The 17,225-nt window shown below is 34.6% G+C and overlaps 1 protein-coding gene across 1 annotated transcript in view; it reads left to right on the plus strand.

Moving 5' to 3' along the window:
• Positions 1 to 17,225, plus strand: part of Csmd3 (CUB and Sushi multiple domains 3) — a 944,903-nt gene that overhangs the window by 667,120 nt on the left and 260,558 nt on the right. The window contains exons 25-27 of the mRNA XM_075961035.1: positions 7,817 to 8,008; positions 12,024 to 12,150; positions 13,703 to 13,905. Coding sequence (XP_075817150.1) covers positions 7,817 to 8,008; positions 12,024 to 12,150; positions 13,703 to 13,905 — 522 coding nt within the window. The remainder of the gene's footprint in view (positions 1 to 7,816; positions 8,009 to 12,023; positions 12,151 to 13,702; positions 13,906 to 17,225) is intronic.

Raw genomic sequence — 17,225 nt, forward strand, 5'->3', positions numbered from 1 at the left:
TTCCTAATGAAAAATGAGGACGAGACTTACCTGTAGGTATAAGGCCGAATATTCAGAATGCAGTTAGTGATTCAATCTGTTTAGTAAAGTGATGGTTGTCGGTTCTACAAGATCTCTGGCTTCACTAGCCCTGGGTAGCTAGCTAGATTTCTAATACCAGGCATGATTTCCCCATTCTTGAGTGAGTATGAAGTCCAAATAGCCAAATGTTTCTTACCACCAAGGTATGCTTGCCACTGATTCACCCTTTGGGTTATCGTGCCATGCTGTTCCTTGTCGTGGTTCACAGGCACCATAACCAGGTCGGATTGTTTGTTGCTTCCCTCATTTGGAAGTTTGGATTGTGCCTACTCGTATCATGAAAACTAGCCCACAAGGAAGCACACCCTATTTTTTAAACACATTCTTTCCAAACAACTTCTCCACCAACTCCTCCCAGATTTTCCAAACCTAAGTTACCCAACCTCATGTTCCCTCACTTTTCCTTAAAAAAAAAAAATCAATTGGAAAGAAAACTGATACAAACAAATAATAATAGTAAATATTAATGTCAATTATCTCCATCCACTATTTACATAAAATTGCATTTTATTCTAAGGAATGCAGTCACTCAACTTGATCATCTACTTTCAAAACTAAAGAGGATTTTATGCAGTAGATTGATGGTTATTATTTCAGGGGCAATGGAGTTCATAGACTCAGCTACAGTCAGGGAAGGGGAAGGTTTGTAAAGGATCCTAGGAAACATACTGAGACAATGTGAAGGTAAAAGTTACAGAAGCTACAGCAGTGTAAGTTTATTGCTAATGCCCAAGTAGTCTTCTCTAGAGAGAGTACTGTTCCAGGCCACCACAGCAAGAAGGGCTTTGTATATTAAATTAAATAAATGGTTATAATTAGCCTGTTCTGTTCCCTGTATGCCCAGCACTCTATTAAATTTGTGCCTTGGTATATATGCAAAAGAGCCAGCTCCTTCTAAATAGCAGTTTTTAGATGTCATTGCTCTTCATGAGACACTTCCTCAGGAATTCTCATGCTAATATGTATGTCCCAATTCATATCATTATAAAGGGCAAATGCAAAACAAACCAAGTTATAAAGAGCAAAACTAAACAATAAACTCTCACAAAATTGTATAAAGTAGATTTTATTGTGCTTTACATATAGAAATGCACAGAAATTGGACTATATTGCCAAAATTTGTTATTGGAAGCTGCTTATTTGTTCCAGGCTGTTCAGCTCTGAAATAAACAAATGGAAACTGTATTAATTACAACACTGCTTGTCTTATTAGCTTATGCATATTTCTAACTCACTCTTTTTTTTATTGAGAAAAAAAATTTCTGCCTCCTCCCAGCCTCCCACTCCTCCCCCCTCCCCCCACTCCTCTCCCCGTCCCCCCACTCTTTTCCCCCTCCCCCCACTCCTCTCCTCCTCCCTCTCCAGTCCAAAGAGCAGTCAGGGTTCCCTGCCCTGTGGAAAGTCCAAAGTCCTCCCCCCTCCATCCTGGTCTAGGAAGGTGAACATCCAAACTGGCTAGGCTCCCACAAAACCAGAACATGAAGTAGGATCAAGAACAATCGCAGTGGGTTTTTGATCCTACTGCACGTACTGGCTTTGGGGGAGCCTAGGCAGTTTGGATGCTCACCTTAGGAGACCTGGATAGAGGTGGGCGGTCCTTGGGCTTCCCACAGGTCAGGGAACCCTTATTGCTCTTAGAGCAGATGAGGGAGGGTGACTTGATTGGGGGAGGGGGAGGGAAATGGGAGACGGTTGCGGGGAGGAGGCAGAAATTCTTAATAAATAAATAAATTTAAAAAAAAAAGAAAAAAAAAAAACCCAATGCCATTGTCCTTGGCTTCTCAGCAGCCCTCATTGTCCGCCATATTCAGAGAGTCCAGTTTTATCCCCTGCTTTTTCAGTCACAGTCCAGCTGGCCTTGGTGAGCTCCCAATAGATCAGCCCCACTGTCTCCATGGGTGGGTGCACCCCTCTTGGTCCTGACTTCCTTGCTCATCTTCTCCCTCCTTCTCACTCTTATCTCTTAAATTAACCCATTTCTATTATTTTACATTTTACCACTAGGTTATGGCCTACTGGCAAGGTTCTGGTTAGCAGCTTGTATCTTTCACCCTGCCAGCTCCATAGTGTCTCTCGACTCTGCCTTCTTTCTCCTTGCATTTAGCTTAGTTTTTCCTGCCTAGCTCTACTCTACCCAATCAGAGGCCAAGGCAGATTTTTTATTCATTGACCAATAAAAGCAACACATATACAGAAGGACTTCCCACACCATTTTCCATTTTTTTTTAAATGAAGAGGAAGGGTTTAATTTTAGCATAGTGAAATTACATATAACAAAATAGGTATCAAGCAAGAATTATAGGTACAACATTTATATCTACTTTATTTTTTATCATAACTAAGGAAAGCTATAATTATAACTATCTATTTTCAACTCCACCAAGAACTCCAGAAAGATATAATATTACCTAAGTAAACAGGGAGTGCAGTGTAAGCAACTTCCAAAACTCTATGATTGACAGAGACATCTTGCTACCTGGAGTCACCCAAAGTTCTTCTGTAACATTGGAGCATCATTGTTCAGCCTACAGGCCCGTAGTAGCTGGCAGACTTTCCCATGAAGCAGGAAATTTCAAAGACAGTTCCACCTATATTGTCAGTTTGTCAGTCACATGTTTTATTTTTTTGTTTGTTTGTTTTTGGTCCTGCAGAATGTCTGCACTCTTTTATGAAGCAGGAACCCCAAAAGATGGTCTCACGTTTAGGCAAGTTCAGCAGTTTTTTTCTCTGTGGGTCCTATGTGTTCAGCTCACACAGCATACCATTAAGCAGTCCAGAAAAGAACAGTTTATTGCCAAAATGGCTAACCAACTTTATAAGGAGCCTCTTCAATGCCCATCATCCTTCTGAAGTAGATTGATGCTGGCAGGAGCAGATGTTTCTCACTGTCATGAAAAGTCCTAAGTTCTTAAAACGTTTTAAATGCCAAATCCATAGGTCTTTGGAAGGTTTGAAGATTATCTATATAACTGAAATATATCTCTATATATCTAGAAAACCTAACATGACTATAAGTTTGATTATTACAGTTGATTATCTATTAACCTATTATACATTAATTATATATTACATTTTTAAATAAGCTGTAAAAACACCTTAATCAAGAGCAGAAATATACATATATCAAAATTGACCTAACATTTGTAGCAATAAACTAAGACTCATACTAATGCAAATTATTCATTTCAATAGTATATCTCCCTTTAAATATAAACAGACATTTATAAACAACATTTGGGAATTTGGGCATAGTTCTCTCCAAACTGTTTCCTGATTTTTGTTTGGCAAAGTAATTTTAGGGTGTATTTACAGTGACCTTTCTGGGGGTCTTGGACCATCAAATCACGTTAGTCTGGAAAAATTCCACAGGTTCTCATCTTCTATGGAAACAAAATCAGAACCATTTTTTCAAAAGCAAAAAATCCTTAGATCCAAATTTTGAAGTCAAGATACCTTTATATTGGTTTATCTTAGCAGCCCACAGAATCAAATATCACTCTGCAGATTCTTTATTCACTAACCAATAAAAGCAACATTATACAGAAGAACCTCCCACACCAAAGATACATGGATATATAGAAAAATGTGTGAGAATAACCTGATTAACATATTAAAAGATTTTATGGGAAAAAAACAAAAAGAAAAGACTTGGTAAAATGAAATACAAGATTTCTTTTATTTTATAATATTTATTTCTTAAATTCTATTATTATTATTGATGAGAACCAGTTAATATGGCATTGGTTTGAATGCTGACCTAAAAGAAATGAATACAATATTAGAATATGATAGTATCAATGAACCTTAGTAGATATTTTGATAAAATGTCATAAATTTCAAATGATACCTTAAAGTAAATTAGTAATAAACAATATCTTCAATGGTGACATGAAATGAGTTCTCAGCTTAAGTTATACGGAAAAGCTGAAGCATTTAGACAATGTTAATAATGAGTTCAGTTTGTACTCTATAAATTTGTATTTCATCACAGTATTAAATTCCACCAGCTACAGTGAATATTTGATGCCTCATTCATGTCTTTATTTAATTGTCAGTTTCAAGTATGAGCTTTCAGTGAAAAGACTATCAGCTGAGCTGTTTTGTAAAATTTAAGACACTTGTGAATATTTATGACAGAGCAACAATGAGTCTTGCAAATTGAACTAGATTATGTTGTACTCTGTAGCATAAAGAGTATTGTCTGCCTGCGTCTCCGTCTGTGAAGGAGTGTCATTAGCAAGACCATCTCCACTTCTTCTCATCACGAGCAATCCCCCATCACACTTTCAGAATGTGCACATTAAGGAAAAATTAGTTTGAGAAGAAATCTTCAAAACAGAGCTTGATTTTCATTTTGATTTGTAAAGAATTATATGACAAAACTGAAAAAAGGCTGCAGCTTAAATCCGAGACAGAAGAATCTGGTCTGGTAGGAAGAATGCAAAGTTGGTCTTTTTTGATCAGAGAGTCTTTAAATATTGTACTACCTATGAAGATATAGCAAAGTGTGCCTGTAAACACAGTTTTTACTTCTGCAGTGTCTTATTTGAAATACTCATTTACTTGACTGTATACAGTGAATTTTGTTACAACTACCATGACGTGACTCAATGATCGCTATCCTCCTTTATAATTCTCCTTGAAGATGCTTACACTTCCAACTGAATAAGGTTCCCACAAGCTAAATCTTAGAAAGAATCCTTGAGGCCTTTATTTTTTAGATTTATCTCAAAATATACTTTTGAAACAATCAATATTACCTTAATTTACTTTCCTGTAGATATTTTTTCTCTAAATCCTTACTCATTAATGTCATGAGACATCTGATATGTTCCAAGATTTGTTCTGGGTAGGTACTGTAAAAAAAAAGTACAAGTAATAGAAGACAACAGAGAAGAAAATAAAGAAATAAAAGTGTCTATATGAACTTAAATGTGCACAACTGTCTTCTGGCTTGAAGAAGAAGAGAACCATTGAAATCCCCTAGGAGAGACAAGGCCTCTTGGTAATCCCATTTTCTGAACCTACAATGATAGGAGTAACTCAGCACTCAGAGCTATACAAGATTTATTTATGTAAACATACAAGCATTAAGTATCTTCTGACGCTCTAGAATTCAATAGTGTGAATTAAGGATTTGACACTGAGGATCTAATGTATGTTACTTCTCTGACTGGTATTAAGACAGGGAATTCTTCCAGGCAGTGGGGCCATACACCTTTAATCACAGCACTAGGGAGTCAGAGGCAGATCTCTGTGCTTTGGAGGCCACACAGATCTACAGAACTATTTCCAAGAGAGCCAAGACTATACAAAAAGAAAAAAAAAACTGTTTCTAAAAGCAAAAAATAAGAAAAATAAACAAGCAACAACAACAAAAAAGATAAAACAAAATTCAAAACCAAAAACAACCATAAAAAGAACCAACAGAGAATTCCTATTATCCCTTTCTGTGACTCAATGATTTACAACATTGCTAAAGTTCTCCGAAATATATTTACTTATATTTACTGATTCATTATGAAAGGCATTCATTCTTATAAATAAGCAAATAAGTGACATATTGGTGAGGCCCAGAAGGGAACAACAACTGCCGGAGCTGCTATCCCCTTAATCCTTTCAGCATGTGAACGCATTTATCCACCAGGATACTCTCTGAGCCACTCTGTATAAGATTTTGTTGGAAATTCTATTGCATATGCCTGATTGATTGTGTCCCTGTAAGAGATAACTCCATAGACCCTCGGCTCAGTCTCTTTCTCTTAGAATGTGATGGACTGTAGCTAGTGATATTTTTTATACCTTAGTAACATGATCAGTTCATTTGGCAACCAGTCTCCTTTTATGTTGAGTGAGAAAGCAGATCTGAGCTTGTCAAGATTACAAGCCTAACATGTTTCCATGTTCTTACTACTCACAGAGAAGGAGTTCAGATACAGTAAGGAACTGCGGAGAGATTTATTAGAAACAAAATTAAAATGCACATCATAGCAGGCATGTAGAATCCTGGACTGCACTCCCATAACTCCCATACTTAGCAGTTTTTGATAACTAATATAACGTATAAGCCAGGTGGTGGTGGTAGTGATTATTCATGAATTCAGGATGTGAAAAGTTAGGAAATACCAAGAACAGATCAGAATTTTCCCAAGGTTTATTTATGCATTTCCTTTCTCTGATATCATATGGCAAACTTACGATGGGAAGTATCATATTTGCCAGTCTGGTGATGTAGAACCTGTCTAAGTGGGCAAAGCAAAGGTTGTCATGGTCTTGGTTGGACTCTGCTGGTTCCAAGCATCCTGGATGCTTTGTGCCAAGATGAAAGCAAACAATGTTTCTTGTCATATTAGCTCCTTTCCTGTGACCAAATGCCACCAGGAAAAGTAATTTAAGGAACCAAAGGCTTCATTTTGGCTTGTAGTTACAGAGAGCAAGAGTTAGTTGGTAAAGGGAAGCGGACAGGGCATATAAACTGGCTGGTCATGTTTCTAAAGCAGGAGGCAAGGAAAGGCTATAAATCCTCATAGTCCATCACCAAAGACACACTTCCACCAGCACATTTGTCTACTAAAGGATTCTTAACCTCCTCCAGTAGTCCCATCAACTGGGGATCACGTATGCAAATACATGAACACATGGAATCAGATTTTAACCCTTTAGGGTTTTGGTTTGATTTTTGTGTTTTTTTTTTCCGTTTTGTTTTGTTTTGGGGTTTGGGGTTTTTTATTTTTGTTTCAATTTTTGTTTTTTGGGATTTTGTTGTTGTTGAGATTTTTGACAAGATTTTTCTGTGTAGGTTTAGCTGTCCTGGAATTTGCGTTGTAGACCAGGCTGGCCTTGAATTCACTAAGATCCACCTACCTCCACCTCCTAAGTTCTGATATTCAAGGGTTGTGCCACCACTGTCTAGCATCATTAATCCCTATTAATTAATTAATTAATCTAGTATTAACAATAACAAGTTGTTGGTTGTTTTTCACTCTTTGACTCCTTGGGGGGCACATCACCCAGCTCAAAATAAATCACACAGAGTTTTATTATTAAAACTTGGTTTGTTGTTAGCCAGATTTTCTTAAATTATCCTGTCTACCTTTTGCCTCTGGGTTTTTCCTTTCTTTACTTCCATATATCTTACTTTCACTGAAACTGCATGGCTAACTGTGTGGGTGACTAGCCGCAGCATACTTCTCTCTCTCTTTTTTTTTATTCCTTGATCCTCTTCTCCCAGATTTCTCCTTCTATTTATTCTCTCTGCCTGTCAGCCCTGCCTATCCTTTCTCAAGCCCCATAATTGGTCTTTCAGCTCTTTATTAGACCATCAGGTGTTTTAGACAGGCAAAGAATCACAGCTTCACAGAATTAAACAAATGCAACATGAAAGAATGCAATACATCTTTGCATCATTAAAAATAAATGTTCCACAGCATAAACAAATGTAAACATCTTAAAATAGTATTCTAGAACAATATCAATTTTAAAGAAAACAGGAACTTGATGGTATTTGCCATTACACTGATACGTAAACTTTATAACTAATAGATTCTAATAAAAATAAAAATGTTTCAGCAAAAGCTTTCTGTGCTTATTAAATGTTAATAATGTTAGACATGATAGGAGTATTCCAAGTAGGAAATGGAATCCTATTTGAAGGGATAAATGAAATAAACAATTTATGTAATCTCAAATTATGTTTCAGAATATTTCCAATAAGTAATTTGTACTGTTCTCCCAGGTTTTGAACTTTCACATTGTGAAGACCCAGGCATTCCTCAATTTGGATACAAGATCAGTGACCAGGGCCATTTTGCTGGCAGCACCATCATCTATGGATGCAATCCAGGCTACACTCTCCATGGAAGCAGCCTTCTCAAGTGCATGACTGGGGAGAGAAGGGCCTGGGACTACCCTCTGCCTTCCTGCATTGGTAGGATGTTCTTTCAGAGTTTTATAAAGTGTGTTGATGGGATTATATGAATACACCACTACTTAACATACTCATGCTGTAGGTAGCTTCATCCATATACAACTCATAAGAAGTTTCAAAAAATTCAATTCACCCCAAGCAAAAGTGGAATAAAAGAGTTCTCTGCTTAATATGACAAAGGCATGTGCTTAGGGAGTTGCTGTGGTCTATATCAAGTTATATTATTTTTGCTTTTGATAAAAAAATAGTTGACTCATTTCAAGAATGTTAATTTTTCATCATTTGCATTTAATTGAATCTCATTGATCAGTTATGATTTTTTTAAAAAAAATCTGCACATTTCTGAATCCAAATGAATGTAAAAGCAAAAAATTATCTGCAGTAACTTCAAATACATCTCATATGTGTCTAAGCCCCTTTGAAAACATTAGAAAACATAGTGGTTTTCTTATGTATAAACAACAAGAAAATAAACTGCAGTATGAAAAGAACTGTAAAATTCATAGATAAGAGAGATCCCCTACCTGAAGCTACAGTGATCATCACATCTCTAATTTGCATTGGTTCAATATCATTTTATTCCTATTATAAGGCAGATAATAAATTAGCATAGGAGACTGAGAGTACGGGAACAGATATTCATAGATGTTCCCATGATTCATTGTTGAAAAGATCAAAGAGTTCCATCTGAAATAACAGAAAAACAACATAAGAAAACCCTAAGTCTACAGAAGGTAAGAGAAACAGTTATTCCCAAGTCATTCCTGACCGTATTTTGCCAATGCGTATAAAATTGATGTGTACTCTTCTAACACAGCTTTACTGAGGTTTAATTGAAATGCACAAAACTGCATACACATTGAAGCCTTTTAAAGCACAATGCATTAGATGTGCTTTTGTACCGTCTGATGGCTTATTAAAACATTGATTCCCAAAGAGACAAACAGGTTTTATGTAAACCAGATATAATCACAGTGCTTTATTGTCAGATGGCATATGAATTTTAAGTAGATTATGGTACTAATACCTAACACAATAATCAATACTAAGCAACAAAATCCCAAAAATCAAGCATTAGACCAATAATCAGACCACCTGCATGGGCTATGAAAAATGACCCACTGACAATATAAATATGAGATATATTCAGAAAAAATAACATTGAAGGTTTTAAAAATCACCAAACAGTTGCAAAACTACAAACTTAGAAAATATTTATTTCCATAATTTCCTTAAAATAAAATTCATATATATTTTTGGAGTATATTAAACAAAGCTGAAAACATTTTCTAAGAAAAGATTGTGATCAAATGGAAAGATAATTGATCAGAGATCATATTTTTGATTGTGCTTTTAGTATCTAAACCAGTATTGTGACTTGATAACATCAAAGGAATAATAAACTTTCAATGACAGATGATCAAGGTACACAACTCTAGAAGGACAAACACAACATGAATGATGCTGACCATGTCTGTGGCAGCAGACAATGAAATTCTGTGTCCATGATGCTCCTCACTGATGACTAGTAGCTCGACTACCTGATCTAAAATTACCATTTTTTTCTGATTAACCTTAAATATCTATTATGGCTTTGTTTGGGGATCTGCAAAACACAAAGATTTTTACTCAATCATCTGCATATTATATAGGCAATTATTTTTCTGAAACTTGTATGCTAAATCAAACAAATTTTGTATTTCTCTTTGAAACATGTGCCTTAAGATAATAGGCCCAATGGGCTGGAGAGATGGTTCAGCTGTTAAAGGCTAGGCTCACAACCAAAGCCATTCTTATGGGCCCAGGTGTTAAGTCATACCACACCAGCACCTTTTAGATAAAAGCATAAAGTGATATTTGCAAATTAAAACTTTAGAAATGTGTATTTAAATTCAAGATGCAATATAATTTACAAAACAAAACTATTTAAAACGCATTTATCTTAATAGATAAACTTAATGTCAATGCCATTTTCAAAGTAATATATGCCTATAATAGTGATAAATCAAAAAGACAAAGAAGAAATGTCCACTACTTATTGTACATTATGTCTGACTAATTATTGTTTCATTTTAAAAACCAGACAGATGTAATAGTAACTGTGCTGGTTAGTTTTTCCAGACTTGACACAAATCAGAATTAACCTGAAAATATAGAACCTTATTTGAAGATCTGCCTTTATCAGTCTAGCCTATGCCATAAGGAGGGGGATTTTTATTCAAGACTGAGGGTTGGAATGGGAGATCTCCGCATAATTATGGTGGTACCACATCTGGGCAAGTGGTCCTGAGATGTGTTTAAAGTAGTGGAACAAGCCATAGAGGATCCTGTAAGCCGCATTCCTCACTCGTGTCTGCTTCACCAGAGATAAAACTTTTTAATTTGAGCCGTTTTATTAGTAATTCTAATAATGCTAAATAGAAACAAATTTTAATTTGTGTAACATACAATTTAAAGAAAAGAAAATAAGCAAGATAAATGGAATAGATTTGTCAGGGAAAAGGAGGCATTCATGCGACTCTAATTATGTGAAAGAAAATGCCAACTACTGAAATAAAAATAATGCAAGGTAATTATTACAATAATTACAAAGATTTATTATTTTTTAAAAACAAATACTCTTATACCACTATCAAAGACATTTAAAAAGCTTTGTAAATCTGACTTCTAATCATATTTTGTTGGCTTTATGTTGTTGGATATATGGCTAGAACAAGAGTGAGGTACAGTTAGAAGAAAAACTTTATATATAACTCTAGACTTAGCCACAATGAAAAGGTAATAAGCAAAATGTCCCACTATGAAAAATTTCCATGGGTCATATATCATTTAGTCTTCAATTTTTATTTTATTTTATTTTTGGTTTGGTTTGGGTTGGGTTTGATTTTTCAAGACAGGTTTTCTCCATGTAACATCCTGGTTGTCCTGGAACTCACTTAGTAGACCAGTCTAGCTTCAAACTCACAAAGATCTGCCAACATCTCCCTTCAGAGTTTGTTCTCACATCACACACAAAGTTGATTTAATTTAGAATGTCTTTTCACGGTACAAGCTATACACTCTTATTCTTCCATCTCCACCTCATTTCTTAAAAAAAAGAAAAAAGAAAAAAAAGAACCAAAATAAATATAAGAATTTCTTCAAATGTTTAAGTAAATAGGTTTTTGTATTTATTTAGTTTTAGAGAAGATTTATTTGTAGAAATAATAACTATACAATGCACTGAAAAGGGTTTTCTTGTCCTGCAGGGACATGCAGCCCACTGTCGTTGTAAAGGTCGGTAGTTCCTAGTGTCCTTACCCTTCTCTTCAGTCCAGAAAGGTTGTTGCCTTGTGCATTCAGCATCACTTCCAAACTCCCGGCAGTGTTAAAAAAAAAAGTATAAAACAGAGAAAGAGTCTTTCAAAAGAGAAAATATTAATTATACAATATGACAGCGCCTGCATTTTAATTCATTATAGGCCATATTTAATCAAATCTATGCTATGTTTCACTGAAGTAAAGAATCTAATAAAAATCCCTCTTTGACTTTTAAGGCTGGAGGGAAGAGGTTTAGAACGGTTGGAGTGAAATAAACGGACAATTGAACTTAGGCTGCCTGCGGGAATGTGTTTTTCACAGAGGTGGGGTGCTGGATGAATTATTCAGCTGGCCGTTCCTGAGCACTGAGCGCTTGCCATCTGCTTTCCTCTTAACATGAGCAATTTTTAACAACACATCTGGAAATGTTAGGGAGCCAAGTTCACAGACATCGAGTGTGTCCTTTTGTTTATTCCACAATCTGGTTTGTTTTCAATCTTTTATGTGATCTGAGAGACAGCATGTCATTTTATTATACATATATTCTTGTTTCAATTAAAATTTTAAGAACGTTTATATAAATATTTACTTTCAAGCAGATTGAGGGTGAATCTTATCTTTCTTAATGTGAACATGCACACTCTTACGTAATTCATATAATGATTGAAGAGTTTGGTAAGAAACTTGGACTTGAAATGTTGCTCTGTGTCACCAGCTGAATGTGGGGGTCGTTTCAAAGGAGAATCATCAGGAAGAATCCTGTCCCCCGGCTATCCCTTTCCATATGATAATAACCTTCGCTGCATGTGGATGATTGAGGTAGATCCAGGAAACATTGTAAGGTAAATGCATTTCACTTTCTTCAAATTATTTAGGCTTTTCTGATCAGTAACTATATAAATATTGATCAGTATCATTAATTTTCCACATGCTTAACCTTCTTCATAAAGGAAAACAAGTTCTGTATGGTTAAAATAAGAAAGAATCACGAGAATCCGTTCCTTCTTCCTAGACAGCTGGGATAACTGGACATGAAGTTTTCATCGATATAATTCCAACTGGAGTTGGGAATGTTTGTGATGTTTCTTATGATCTATGCTCTTTCAGTTCTCAATGACTTAAGATGCTGGACCCATCATTTTCATAACTATACCATGCTGTGCTACCCCACTAATGTTAAGAAGAAACAAACACTATGGGCCTCGACAGTTGCTACCTTCCCTGGTCTTGGCATTTCTGAAGAGTCTGCTGTCTGATCCTCTAACTATGCTTGCTTTTTCTTTCCTCCTGACTTTTGATAGGAAATTCACACATTTTCATGTCCTAGCAGTCTGAGAAATTCCAAACCATGGGCTCCCAAATCTATACATCAGGTTTCGGCAGGCTTTCAGAAACTCCCATTGCAACCTTGCTTTTAGTATTTTGACTGGGTATAAATCAATAACTGAACCATTTGTCCTTGACACTTGAGCTAGTTACTTCATCAGAACTCACAACAGGATTAAAAGTAGTGATGGCTTTAAAATAGCATAGAAATATGCTAATTGTGTAAATGAAGTTCAGATAGGTTTCAAGGTAATGGATTTTACTGAATGAATTATAGGGAATAATGGATCTGTCCTCAACTTGCGGATATTTAATATAAGTCATACACAGTTTTAGTTAAATATTTTAATTATTACACCTAAAATTTAAATTTAGCAAGACTCTGGAATATTTTTATCAATAAATAATTTTTGATATTAATATGTGAACAAAATTTAAAACTTTGACAGTTCACATATCATACATAAACCATATGCATAGTCTAGTTAAGATTCACAATGTTATCAAAAGTAACTGATAATTTTGTACAGATTAAACATACAGCCAAATAGCTTCAATCTGATACAATGGTAAAGGTATGTACCGTGCATTCAAACAATTAAATTAAATCGTGACTCAGCCACTCATTCAACAATTATTTCATCTGTATAAACTCCATTTATTATATCCTTCAACTTGAGATCAAAATTGTTTCTACTCCATAAGGTCATTATAGCAGTTAGACAAAGTATTAGTAATGCATTTTTCAAAGCAAGTGGCAAATAGGAGGTCCTTTATGAGTATCTGCTCTTGTAACCACAGTTGCAATTGATGAAAATTGAAAATATTGAACACATATTTCTTTAATTAGCAATAATGATGAAATAATGTAGTTAATCCCATTCTTAGCAAGTACATTTTTTTTTCTGTTCAAAAATTTCTTTCAGGTAATTCATGCTGTTTACATGATTTATTCTTTAAAGAAGAGTTGCAGACAGCCAAAGCAACAATATGTGTTTGTTCTGTTCTGTTGTTAACATGATTCTCTGCCTTCCTTAAAATAATCAAAGCCATGTGGTTCCCCTACAGCCTACAGTTTCTTGCCTTCGATACAGAAGCATCACATGATATACTCCGAGTTTGGGATGGTCCACCAGAAAATGAGATGCTACTAAAAGAAGTTAGTGGATCTCTGATTCCTGATGGGATTCATAGCACGCTCAACGTGGTGACTATCCAGTTTGATACGGACTTTTACATCAGCAAATCTGGATTTGCAATTCAGTTTTCAAGTAAGCTCTCTGTATTTGATTTCTAAATACAAAAAGAAGCGGTGTATATTAAGTATAAAAATTTACTGTTTGTGTGTTATTTTTAATATTATTTATGTTAAATATAGATTCTGATCTTCCTATTTCACCTCAGGTAAAACAAAATATACTTGGAAAAATATGATATTGTGTACATAAACTGCCAGGTTTTTTTTCCCATTGTCTAAGCAATAATCCTGAAAATAATGATGGTGTTAAAATGATTCAACTAAAGAAATAATTCTATCATAAAGTCTTATACATGTTGAACAGCCATAGTTCAAAATGCACAGGAACAGAAGTATTTCAGATTAGGAAATTATATTAGTTTGTGCGTATTTAAATTAACTTAGTGAGGTATCTTAGGAAGGAGACAGCAGTTTTACTGCACAATTCATTGTTGTTTCGTATAAACCTTAGAAATATGGCTTTAATGTGTTAACACATCGCTATTTGTGCACCTGAACTTCCACTGAGACTAATTATATGAGGTCAGATGTGGAATTATCCACATTTGAAACATTATTCTTATTACTTCTTTGGTTTACTAAAACCTGGAATACCATAAAATCATATTATTTGCAGGATTTTCTAATAGGAAACAAATGAATGTTTATTTTATTTTATAAATGATATATAGTAATGAATTAATAAAATAATATTATTTTACAGTATTAAAATAGTATATTAATAACAGATTGTATAATGCCATGGATAATTAATTTGTAATTATTTTATATGATTATGAGATATTAACATACAAAATAATGTAAAATAATATATAGTAATGTAGGCAATACAACTATTAATATAAAATACATTTTATAATTCATATTTAATTTGATACATAAGTTTTATTTTATTATACTTTTAAAAACAGAAAAAGGTGTAGGAACTAATGGGATAGCTTAGTGGTGAAGGGCATTTTTCATGTAAGTGTAAGTATGAGATCTTGAATTTGAATATCTAACACCCAAAGGAAAAAAAAATAGTCCTGGCTTTGTTTCACTGAAATAGTAAATTTCTGCTTCTATGAGAACATTCATTTCAATCTCTAGCAGTTTTGTTTATTTATCATTTATCATTCATGTCTCCTATTTCATTTCTGTGTTTTTCTTTTAATTCATTTAATCTTTTAAAGTATGAATAAGTCGTCAAGGAAGTATTTATTCCCCATTCTTTCTGAGGATAATTAAAAAACACAGTTGATTTTTGTATATTTGTAATACAGAGTGAATGATTTAAATGGCTACTGTTTTGGGGCTCTATATCTACTAACATATAATGTGCTTAGAGATTAAGTATCTGTGACTTCATAGCACAAAAGTCTAGTTTCTGCATTCTTTCCTGGGAAATTTGTATAAAACTTTTCTCTGTAAAATGAGTGGTTTATTTTTATGTTGTTATAATATAGGTCATTTAAAGTTGTAGAAATATTGTCTGTCATACATGACATGAATGACATGAATACTTGAAGGAATCTGCCTTTACAATAGATGATCTACTTGTACACTACTGCTTGAATCGGACAATTTAGTTATTAAGGGCACATAGAGTATAAATATATTATGGGTAACATCAAGTAATATGAAGCATGTTTTGAACAATTTTTAATGCCATGTTTACAGATATTCCAAAGTGTTAAACTCTTTAGTGAGAAAAAATTGTGCTCATCATGAAGGAAGTTTCAGTTAGTACCGAGAACCCCATTTTGTACTTATTTGGGGCTTTATATACAAAATCTCATTCATTCCTGATAACAACATATCTCCCAGAATCCAAATTCACAGATAAGTGCACACAGGCTGGACAGTAAACTGGTTTATGAACAGTAATATAACTAACAGATGTCTGGAATGTGGCCTACATATGTCTAAAAGTAGATGAACTTCAATCTTGATGAACAGAAAAAAGCTTAGTGGTTATGATTTTGTTATTATTGCATATAAAAATATACGTGTATGTGTTAGAGGAAACATTTTTATCTACACATTTTTAATTGCAATGTAGGTCTTCTTATAACTTAGTCACTTTTTCCTCTTGATTGTGTTACAAGCACTCCATCAAAGAAGGAAAGAAGACAGCACACTTGCCTGTTGGAAAAGGACATTGGCCTTCTGGTCTAACCATTTTACCAAATATTTTAGTTAGGCTTTGTTGGGTTGATAAATCACCAGGACCAAAAACAACATGAGGAAGAACAGGTTTACTTTACCTTACAAGTTTGACGGAACATTCTATCACTGATACAAATCAGGGCAGTTGCTGGTAGACCAGGATTTTGGATGCAGGAAATGATTCAGGAGTCATTGAGGTTCGCTGCTGACTGGCTTCCTCCCCATGACTTGCTCATCCTGATTTCTCATACATCCCAAGAACAACTCCCCAGTGGTGACACCATACACAATGGGCTGGTCCATGCCATGTCAAACATAAATCCAGAAATTGCCCTACTGACATGTCTGCATGGCAATCCAATGGAGGATTTTCCTCAATTATGATTACTTTTCCCAAATAACCCTACCTTGTATCAAGTTGACATAAAAACTAACAAGCATATCTTGTAAAATGGGTGTGGAAACAAGGTATTATATAAAACAACATGTAATTGTCAAAGTAATCAAGTGTATTAGAGAAGATGTGAATGACCTATGGGCTAATTATTCACCAGTTCAAGATAAAACTAGCCTGTAGGTCACAGCTGGCAACTCCAGAAGTCACTTAAAATCGTCCTCTCTAGAAGTATACTCATTCTACTTATTCATTCATTCTAATAGAGCCTTCTAAGGACCACATAATAAGCACATTAATCCCCTTATAAGTCTCCAAATGCATCTTGCCTTTATTCAAGCAAATCTATACATCTGCGCACACATATCATATGGACACACGCACATGCATGTACACAACATACAGTCACCACACACTGCTGCCCCTGCTTTCTATCACCGAAATGCTTTTCTCCTTAGATGTTTCCTCTGGTACATTTTATTTAATTTCTGCTCATTCTTCCAAGCTTATTATTCATATTCCTTCTTTGGAAAAACATTCTTCTGACCCATTAACCTTGCCTTACTTGTAATGCGATCCAAATAAAGATCAAAATCAGTAATTCAGCAATTTGTTTTTTTCTAAAGCTTTTAATTATGTCTGTTTTTCAAAATATATTGTGAATTACTTTGTTTATGCAAATATCTAACAAAGACTTTGTTGGAGCAATAATATAATCCATTGACCAAATCTAAGGTATTTTAAATGTCTGAGAGGCATTTTTAAAAATTTATTTAAGCCGGGCGGTGGTG

This window comes from Microtus pennsylvanicus, chromosome 2, assembly GCF_037038515.1.
Source record: "Microtus pennsylvanicus isolate mMicPen1 chromosome 2, mMicPen1.hap1, whole genome shotgun sequence".
In the NCBI taxonomy this organism is placed as follows: domain Eukaryota; kingdom Metazoa; phylum Chordata; class Mammalia; order Rodentia; family Cricetidae; genus Microtus; species Microtus pennsylvanicus.